We start from the raw sequence: 10,061 nt of genomic DNA on the forward strand, positions 1-10,061 counted from the left end.
GAAGAACTCCAAGAAGAATTCACTGATCTCTCCTAGCTGTGCATCATTCACACCAGCAAATTCACCTGCAAAACACAGCAGTTTTGATATAATTTATTTGTCTTGGTCTTTTTTCTTGCATAGGCATAAGTTACAATCTGTTGATTAGAAAATAAAATGAACAAAACAGTGCAGCATTTGCAGCAGGCTACAGCAAATACAAACTTGTCTCCTGCCTGTAACCATCTGTTTCTGCAGGGCTAATTTGTAACACATGCAGGGCAAATGGAGAAGGAGGGAGAAGAGAGGAGGGAAATGGAGTAAATAAGGGAAATCTGCTCTGACAGCTGTTTCACATTTCTCCTGCCTCACCCAGCTTATCTTCTGCATCAGCACTAGGATTAAATACCCCTGGGCAGAGATGCACATGCTGAACTAGCAGTTTTATGTGCCCCCTTTTCCTCTGCAGCTCAGGAAAGCATTGCAGAAATCCTGTAAACCCCTGCAAGACCCAGTTGGCCAGGCACTCGGTACAGGTGCTCAGGCTGCAGCACAGCACAGATGAAGAATTTGGAGGATGAAAAACTGCACCTAGCCTCAGCCTGCCTTCCTGGGGCTCCTCACAGAGTTGGCATGGTGAGGCCTTTAAAGCCAGCAATACCCCCATAAACCCCCAGGGGTGACCTCTGAGTGGTGGCTCCAGGCGGTTTTACCTCACAGCAGCAGAGATTTTCCAAAAGGACAAGGCAAGCTTGCCCTGTAAAGCCAAGTGCTCCCTACCCCACAGCCAGCCCTTAACACTCGCTTGGGAAGGAGCAGAGACCCTGCTCCAACTCCCCTTTTGGGTCCCCCTTTCCCAACTCTCACCAGCATGCCTGATTGCCCAAGAAAAAGTGATTTTGTGGTAAAAAGACCCTGTCTGTCCTGACAGCCCAACCACCCAGAGGATAGGGAGTCAAGAAGGGACATAAAAAAAAGGGGTTTTCAAGCCTCATTGGTTATGGCATTTGCTACAGCAGCCAGAGAACACCTGGGGAAGGAGGAGAGCTTCATCTCTGCTCTCTCTTCAGTTAAATACAGGAGCTGCTCTATTGAGCCCAGGACAGGTCTAGGCATTCATAAAAGCACAATTCTGTGCATGCAGGTCACTCATGGACATGACTCCAAGGCAAGCAGGCAGTTGTAGACAAGTTTAAAATAACTTCAGCAGTGGATGCCAAGAATTAAGACTATGCTCAATATAGGAGAGAATTTATTGTCACTGGATCTGGTGGCAGCTCTACTTTCTCCCTGCAGCAGCCTCCCATCATTGCAGGGCGCTCCAGGGGATAATTTTAACCTGTTAGCAAGGGGGTTGCACCCTTCAGGCTTACTTCCTGTGCCTGGAGCAAGAACACCCCTCCAGAAGGGATGTGCCACCATTACTCGCAACCCATTGGGCTGGCAGGGAGGGGTGCAGGGCTCGGCACCTCTGCCTGATGTACATCAGAGCATGCTGAAGGGAGAAACCTCTTCAGCCCCTTCCCCTCCTCTACACCCCTCACCTTACAGCACTTCAAGCAGAGAACACCAGAGCAAGACTCAATTCACAGTGCTCTCCCCCAGCTCACGGTGCCAGGGGAAGATGATGCCAGCATCAGACAGGGCTGAAACACTAAATATGAGCCCTTTAGCTCCCCCCAACAAAACACAATACGGAGGTTTGTAAATGCCAAAATCATAAGCCAAACTAAGTGTGCTTGCAGGCAGCCAGAAGGTGGAGTGGCCAGATGGCCCTGGCACTCAGCCTGGGGAAGGTCCCTATGCATCCTTCCTGCAGTCCCCTGCCACCACTCATGGGATTTATGTGCCCAATGCAGGCAGGACTCCCCATCCTGCTCTGGCCCAGTCCTCTGCAGCCAGGGCTGGGGGAGCTGAGCAATGCCAGTGAGAAGGCAGGAGGGAGAGGAAAAGGGAGTCTTTCCAAGAGAAAGGAGGTCAGCCCACGCCAGCCATCTGCCACTGGGGACCAAGAGGTGACCGAGACAGCCCTGAACGCTGCAGGTAGGGGGAGGCCCTGCTGCCCCCATGAGGTGAAGCAGCATGCTGGCACCTGCCACCCCTGGGGAAGGAGGTCTCCCCTCTGCCCTATCTCCCACTCAGCAGCCCACTGAGGGACAGAGTGTTGCATAGCACCAGGGCAGCAGCTCCCATTCGCTGTGAACAGTCACCTATACATAGCCATGGGTGAGGGGCCCTGGCTGCACATTGCAGTCTCAGAGGACATCTCTGGAGCAAAGAGGGCAGGTATGCCTCCAGCACCCTGCCAGGCAGCAGTCCACAGAGTACCTTGTCTCCCAGGTCCAGCTATCAAACCACTGACAACTCAAAGCCCGTATTTTAAACAGCTCTGCCCATCTTATTCTAGCCTATCCTACTATGTGCACTGTTCTCCTACTAAACTAAGTTCTAGCCCTCTCTGCCCAAGCAGTGCCATGTAATATTCTCAAGTTAAGTAGAAATTGTGTGGAAAAAGTAATTTTTTTCCTTTGTTACTACAAAAAAAAGAATCTGCAACACCCCAAATGGAAAACCACCCCCCTCCCCACCCTTTAAAAAAAAAAAAAAACCACCACACAACTACTAAACAACCAAAACCCCCAAACCACAACAAACCCAAAAAGGGAAGCAGGCAACAGGTGTTTTCAATAGCATCAAGCTTAACCCCAGGGAGCCAGCCAGCCAAGAGGGCTGACAGCACCGCCAAGGCCCAACACAGCCGACAGCAGCAGTAGGGCTTGAGCAGACTGACAACAGCACTGGGGTGGATTCTGTCACCAACACATGCCAAATTTCTTCTCTCCTGCTGTCCCAGACTGTTAGTTTTATGTTAATACTTTCTTAATACTGTCCTATTTCCTCTCTGCCAGCCTAGCATCAGAGGTCTGGAGATCTTTACCTAAGCCAACGCCAAGGCAGGAAAAGTGACCCCACGTGGACAGTAGAGACTTGGTGGCTGTGACCAGTGGCTCCTACCTACCACAGCAGCACCCAGCCAGTCACCACGGTCCCATACACCGTGTAATGCCCAAGCCTCCATGAAGCACATCGCAAAATTACATATCCCTTTCCCAAGCCCCAGCAACATTAGGCACACCATCAGAAAGGAGCAGGGCAACAGGAATGAGGGGCTGCGCAGACCTGATTAAAAAAAAAAGTTAGCTTAAAAAGTTAAAGTGTCCTATATGCACTGACAAGCCAGCCTGCGCTAGGACCCACGTGGGATGCTCTTGCCTTGCCTCCCCAGTCCATGGAAGAGTGAAAGCCTCACCCCTTAAACACCAGCTTTTCTCCTCCCCCAAGGGGAGCAGGTCTCTGGGGTGGCTGCTGGCACATCCCAGGATTTCTACGTGCAAAGCGGCGAACCAGACGAATCCCCCTGTCTGCTCTCAGCCTGGCAGCATACTCATCCCGCGCAGCATCCGGGGGTCAGTGCGCCGGCTCCCCGTGCACACGGAAGCGGTAGATGCAGGTGTATTCAGGGTGCCCCCAATTGCTCAGCACCCGGAGCTCCACTAGCTGATATGTGCCCACAGCATCACCCTTGGGGAGAGGGGGAAAGAAAAAAACCAGTCCTTGAGAGATCTTGAGGACTCAAGACTCCAGGGACCCCACTTTCTTCTTGGGGTCTGGTATTCTAAAGGCAAAGCACTTACCTCCAAGTAAAACGTTTGGATGGGGTCACCATCGTGGTTGTAAGTGAACTGCCCAAGAAGGTGGCCCTCCTCCTCTCCCTCTTCCTTCAAGCCCTACAGAAGGTCAGAGAGGCAGAAAGGGAGAACCAAGGGAGACCAGAGGCGATGAGTACACCCAAGGCAGAAGAGGGAGACAGAGGCACAAGCACACTTGACTCCTGCTCTTCCAGGCCAAAACAGACAAATGGAGACAGGAGCCAATGGGAAAGACTGAGAGTTACACTTACTCAATCCCCTCTCTCCCAGTGTCCCCCAAAACCCTTCCTGAAGCACAGCGCTCCCCTTCTCCCACAGTGAGGCATGGGGCTCTCTAGCCCTCCCCTCCTACATCCTCTACCAACGGCACCCTCCCACCATGTTACCCAATTCCTCCCAAGGGTCCAGGCAAGGGTACTCACATAAACAGTGAAGTCCTTGGGGGCACTGGGGATGGTGCCCCGGGGTGAGAGGGCTTTTGGGATGTGCTCCAGTGTCACAGCTGTAGGGCGGATGGTGCTGGAGAGGCGGATGATGGCAAAGCCCTGGGACCCACGAAATGCCCAGCAGTTCCCAGGGTTGACGTCTGGCTACAATTGTGGGAGCAAGACACCAACAATGTTATCACCACCAGTGCCATTTTTCTCCCCTCAACATCAGCCTGGTTGCTTGCTTGGAGCAACATCCCAATAAAACCCACCAAACCCAGGAGAGAAACAGTCAGGCCAGTCCTCCCCGCTCTGCCTCATCATTGGGGTCTCGCCCTGAGGGTGCCCACCTGCAGGATGACACGGGGGGACTGCGAGTGGTACCACAGGGGGATGCCAAACAAGCTCAGCAGTGCCGTCCGTGTCTCATAGGTCTCTGAGCAGCGGGTGTTGATGACACTGGCTCCTGACACGAAGAAAGGACAGCAGCAGGTAAGCTGTATGCCAGCACCCCTCCTCAACTCATCCTAGGTGGGTGAGCGTCCCCCACCACCTACCTGCTGACTCCAGGGCATAGTCAACCATCCCCACACGGTCCTCACTGTAGCGCTTCAGGGCCTGGTCCACAATGAGGTGTACTTGCTGCAGCAGGAGCAAAGGGTACAAGAGGGGTGAAGGGCTAGTATGAGTGTCCTGGCCCCCACCCACCTCCAGCCTGCAAGGACTGAAAGAGACCAAGGACCTTCCCACAAAACAGCCAGGCGATGAATCACCGTGGCAAAAGTGAGAGGACACACATTTGGCTGGGAAGCCTTGTTAGAGGTTGATAAAAATACCCCTCAACAAGAGGAGCTGTGCAACAAAGGGGTGGTGGCCAGGCACATTGGGCTTGCCTGTCCCCATCTCAAAAGAGGGGCTGGCCTCAGAAGAGGAATATCCCTCAGTGGGTACCAGACACAACCAGACAGCCCACCAACTTTCCCCCAGCATCATCTGCTGGTCCCTCCTGCCTCATTCCCACAGGATCAATGGGAGCTCCCCAAATCTGGACAAGGGAGAGCTGGCTGGAGCATCCTTCTGGGGCTAAACCCAGCCCTAGGAGCTGCTACAGACTATGGCATGCACAAAGCTTGTGCAGACTGTGGGGATTGCTAATCCCAGCTTGATCCCTCCCCCTCCACTACCTCCACAGGGAATTGCCAACAACTGTTTCCAAAGCAAGCAGGCTCATTTTTTCCCTTGCTGTCATCCTGTTGAAATGCTTTGCCCCAAATGACTTGGTAGTGCTGCTGAAGGACAGGGGTAAGCAAGATGCTCAACCCATAGAAACCTTTCTGGTACCTGCCCTATCCTCTGGGTGAAATGTGCATGATAAATTTGGATTTAAGACAGCAGGAGCCTTGCACGAGTGCAGAAATCACCACCTGTGACATCTGCCAGAGCAGGGCACAGGTACAGCCCATGGCAGGCTGGTAGCAGAGAACAGATGAGGGAGTTTCAGGGATGCTCCTGCCAGGTGGGATGTGAACCCAGGATCCCTGTCCCAGCTCTAAGGGCTGTCCCCACAGCTCTACTACCTGCCAGGCACACGTGCCAGCCCCTGCACACACACAATGGGGCACAGCCCCCAATCCCACACCTGTGGTCACCATCACGTCCCAGGGGTTCAGGCCAGCACTCACCTCCTCTGTCATCCCTGCGGTACCCCCTTGCTGCAGGGCCACTCCAATACTGGCCTGAGCATCCCGTGCCGATAGCCTTCGGTCCTCCAAGACTTTGGCCAGGATCTTGCGCTCCAGGGCTTGAAGCTCCACTTGCAAGTCTTCCCGTTGCAGGACGAGGCCAGAGGCACCATCCTGCTGGGACCCCGACAGGAACCGACTGACCCATGCCGGAAACTGTGCTTCCACCTGAAACAGTGGAGACAGAGCTCAGCCCTGGGGCAGGGACCCTCATGCCTTCCTCTGCCAAACAGGATGGGGACCAGGGACTCACATCAGCCCGCACTGCCTTCAGCTGCTCCAGCAACCCCTCCATGTGCTTCCCCATCACCTCCTGGTCCGACTTGAGGCCAACCAGCTCTCTTCTCAATGCTGCCACCTCCTGCTCCAGCTTGCCCACCTCCTGCTGGAAGCTCCCCTGCACCGAGCTGTGCCAAGAGAAAGGCAACAAAATCTTGCATGGACAGTCCCAGCTTTCCTCTGCAAACTGGAAGAGGAGGTTGATCCCCCATCACCAATGCTCAACCTCATCTCCAGCCCCAAAGGGCTTTAATTCCTGTGGCATTGACCTCTTCTACTGCATCCCATGGAAAGCACTCCCAGCTTGCCCCTCAGCTGAAAGGCCAAGTTCCCCACAGTGATATAAAATGATAGTGGCAAAGGCCACTTGCAGCAATCACACTTTCAGCCCTGCTGCCAGCCAGGGCACTTGCTTGTTGACATACCCTTGCACCCATCCCTCCTTTCCTCCAAAGATTGTACCTCTCAATCTCTACTTTGGCCCAAGCAAACCAGACCTGGAAACCCCCCACTAAGCACTGCTGCGGAGATTTCACCTGATACCCGCCAAGCCCTAACAGAGCAGCAACTCTGCCCGGATAGCCAGCGTTACCTCTGCCACTCCGAGTTCAGCTCCAGCAAGTGTGCCTCCATCTCCTGCCAGGAGAAGGGGAAGGGTGTGATACCTGCGGTGAGGATGTCCTGCTCAGGTACCACCACACACTCGTCCCCTTACCTGAGAGGCTTGTGCCATCTTCCCCAGGCGTCCGTCTAAATCCCTCTGCACATGGGCTCGGAGGGCATCCAGTTCACCCTGCAGGGTGAAAAACAGGGGAACATCAGAGCCTGACCCTGCATGGCCCCATCTCCCCACATGCCCCCTGCACCCCTCACCTGGAGATGGCTGGTCACATCAGTGCGGAGACGCTCCTTCAGCCCCTCTTCCCGGTGGCTCACCAGCCCCTCCAGCAGTGTGAGGATGTCCCCTGGGGGCGGCTCTCCCCCTGACGCCATTGCTGCTGCTCCCCGCTGCAGCTCCCACTGTGACATCTTGGCCTCCAGCACCTCAAAGCGCTTCTCCAGGGCCTGGAGGTGAGCCAGGAGCCGGTGCTCCCCCCACAACCCCTGTGGTGGCAAAGGCAGGGCACGATGCAGCTCCCTGGGGAGGTGCTGATCCCCAGGCGGACTGCCTGCTCTAGAGAGACCCCTGTGAAATGGGACCCACACCACCTGGCCCCCAGAGTCAATGGCATCTTATTTATCTGCTGCTTCCCCCCTGCTCCATCCCTGGGACACCCTGAGAGTGAGATGGCCAGAAGCTGAGGGAGCCATTTCCACCAGCATGAAGCCACCACCTGCCCCATCCTTCACCATGTCCCCATCCCCTGGGAGGGCTCCTCCAGCCATGGACCACACTGTTCTGGCTCTCCCTGCAAGGCACCCACCCCACCTGGGCCAGTGCCATGCCTTTGCCAAGGCCTACCTGGTCCAGTGCGGTCAGGTCCCCTGCCCCAGACACATCGGAGGAGGAAAGCTTTCCAGCTCCCCACCACGGGAAGGCGGGGAGGCTAAGTGTTGCCAGCCCATACGGGTAGAAGTACCAAGCTCCTGGGCATGCAGGGAGATGATATGGTTAAAACAGCAGGCTGGTAACAGGCCACAGTTGGGGGCACAGTGTGGATGTGCAAAGGTGTATCGCCTGGGGTTACCAAGAGGCCCCAGGACAGGGGTGCAGATGCACCAGGGTATCAGGAACCACGAACACTGAGCTCAGGGCCATCCCATCCTATCCCCTGGCTACAGCAGTTGGACACTCTGCACTGCCCCAGATCTCAGGGGAAGAGATTGAGCCAGGCCGACTCACCGTAGGCAGCAGCAGCGAGGAGCAGGAGGAGCAGCATCAGAAGCAGGGACCTCTTCAGCCATGGGTAGCGCCTAGGGCACAGGGAAGAAGGAGGTTTCTGTAGGACTCCAGCACCTTCCCCCACTGCAGTGCTCCTCTGGATGGGGGCCAGAGGGACAGCAAAGCCCAGCCAGGCTTCAGCACGAGACACCGACCCAATGCATGGCAGGCTCTGCAGGGCACCCCCTCTCCACAGGTACTGCAGGATTTCCCCGTGCCTCCCCCATCCTAGTGTCCTGCCACCACACTCACCTGGAGAAAGGGACACTGCCCAGGCGGGGAGCTGCGCTGGTGAGGTGGTGCCAGGCAGCCGCTAGCTTGGAGAACAGCCACCCCATGAAACGAACTGCTGGGAGAGAAACCAAGCCTCAAGTGGGATCCCAGCAGAGGCATCCCCTCTGTCCCCAAGTTTGTTCCCACAGCAGCATAAAACCCGTCCAACTGATCAGGGAATGGCACACACAGCGTGTGGGGAGTAGAGATGCTGGCAGGGAAGAAAGGTGCTGCTAAAAACTGCCCCCACCAGCCCTCCACTCACCCGGGGAGGTGAGCACCTGCCAGAGAAAGGAGCCCACCCGGGAGGCCACGTTCCTCAGCCCTGACCCGGAGCTACTCTGGCCTGAGTAGAAGTGACCTGGAAAGGAAGAAGTGAGGCAGTAAGTCACCAAATAGAGCCTGCCTGCATCTCTGCGCATCCCCCAGGGTAAAGGTTTTGCATAGAAGGTGGCATGCAGGGGTATGGCAGCCCCCTGGGGACATCTGCCCCAGCATTCCTGCCACCGCGAGAGGCTGGTGCAATCCTACCGGCATAGTCATCTTCTGAGGAGTACCCAGACGAAGAGGCGTAGGTGTCGTATGTCTTGCTCTCCATCAGCCCATTGATCTTACTGGACTCAGTGTCCCCTGTGCCTCTTCTCCTCCTGGTGGAGAGCTCCCCATCTGCCCCCATAAAACAGAGTCACCCCCTGAGAAACCACCCACCACCACACCCAAAGGGAATAACCCAGTCAACTGGCCAGGGGGCTGCCCCAACATCACCCCCCAGTGCTCATGGAAGTCCCCAGTTGCTGTGGGAGAAGGAAGGGCTCACCCCAGTATGTGCTGCTGTCCAGGGCATCATCCAGCATAGAGCTGCCCAGGGCGGCAAGGCCCCGGCTGCCTCCCAGGTAAGACTCACTCATCAGGGACTCGCTGTAGTAAGAGGTTTGGGTGCTAGGGGCAGGGGAGAGGCGCTTCATGCTACTCGATTTCCTCCTGATCATCCTGCTGGGGACAAGAACAGGCTCATCAGCCACGCGTGGTTATGGCACGAAGGCAGGTCACAGGGCACCCGTGGGAGAGACCCGGGGAATGTCAATCCCTGGGCCGGCATCATTTCCCTTCACTCACCCCACTGTACCAGACGGCGGCAGGTTTCGGAGGGTGCAACCGCCGCTTTGCGAAAGGCCCTCCCGCCCTTCCCGGGCAGCTGCCGGCACCGCTTCCGCTCACACAGCTGCGGTTTTCCGGCCCAGCGCTTACAGCCACCTCCCGCCCACCGGCGAGCCCGAGGCGGCAGCCACCCCGAGCTGCCCAGGGCAGGGGGCACGCAGGGTGCTGGGGTGGGGGGCACTGGGCTCCTGCTGGAGCAGGGGCACCGCCAGCGCCAGGGCGGCCATGCTGGGCTCACCCCGCGCTCTCCTCTGCGAGCTGCCCCGTGTCCCCCCTCGGGAAGGTGCCCAGGCCGCGGTGCGGGACGGAGCTCAGGCCGCCTTTAGGGGGGGCGGGAGGAACCCCACCCCCTGCACCCCACTAACCTGCCCGTGCTCTCCTTGAAGGGGAGCTGCTGGCCCTCCAGCAGGGAGCTGCCGCTGCTGCTGGTCGTGGCATCGTCGTCCCCGGGGTAATAGCGTGTGGTGAGGAGGCGCTGGCTGCGGCGGGACATGGCGGCGGCGCGGGGGTGTCACGGGTCACTTGGCGAGGGGCCGGGGGAGAGGAAAGTGCCAGTGGGAGAGGGCTCGCCTGGAGGAACCCTACTCGCGCCGGAGGGCAGCCCTGCAGC

The 10,061-nt window shown here is 56.9% G+C and overlaps 1 protein-coding gene across 4 annotated transcripts; it reads right to left on the bottom strand.

The window, feature by feature from the left end:
* Nucleotides 1-78: 78 nt before the first annotated feature.
* On the bottom strand, nt 79-10,003 carry SUN2 (Sad1 and UNC84 domain containing 2). Of its 4 annotated transcripts, none has more exons than XM_026841192.1 (17): nt 9,817-10,003; nt 9,111-9,283; nt 8,825-8,959; nt 8,559-8,654; nt 8,273-8,366; nt 7,982-8,052; nt 7,601-7,725; nt 7,012-7,242; nt 6,854-6,931; nt 6,731-6,774; nt 6,113-6,266; nt 5,800-6,027; nt 4,675-4,759; nt 4,468-4,583; nt 4,112-4,279; nt 3,675-3,767; nt 79-3,561 (listed from the first exon to the last, which is right to left on the bottom strand). In XM_026841192.1, exons 1-17 carry the CDS (start codon nt 9,942-9,944, stop codon nt 3,448-3,450), a joined length of 2,133 nt encoding a protein of 710 aa, XP_026696993.1. In that variant the 5' UTR covers nt 9,945-10,003; the 3' UTR covers nt 79-3,447. The 4 variants fall into 4 exon arrangements, 2 of the variants coding, with proteins under 2 accessions (XP_026696993.1, XP_026696992.1); XM_026841191.1 differs by having other exon boundaries at nt 9,111-9,286; XR_003397652.1 differs by lacking the exon at nt 79-3,561 and having other exon boundaries at nt 4,112-4,275; nt 9,111-9,286.
* Between the last annotated feature and the right edge of the window lie 58 nt (nt 10,004-10,061).

This window comes from Athene cunicularia, assembly GCF_003259725.1.
Source record: "Athene cunicularia isolate RWA chromosome 1 unlocalized genomic scaffold, athCun1 chr1_part2, whole genome shotgun sequence".
Lineage (NCBI taxonomy): Eukaryota > Metazoa > Chordata > Aves > Strigiformes > Strigidae > Athene > Athene cunicularia.

Coding starts and splice junctions, on each gene's coding strand:
- SUN2 (XM_026841191.1), bottom strand. CDS start 9,944: ATGTCCCGCCGCAGCCAGCGCCTCCTCACCACACGCTATTACCCCGGG. Junction 9,287..9,816: donor TTCAAGGAGAGCACGGGCAG/GTTAGTGGGGTG, acceptor TCTTGTCCCCAG/CAGGATGATCAGGAGGAAAT. Junction 8,655..8,824: donor CTCAGAAGATGACTATGCCG/GTAGGATTGCAC, acceptor CTTCCTTTCCAG/GTCACTTCTACTCAGGCCAG.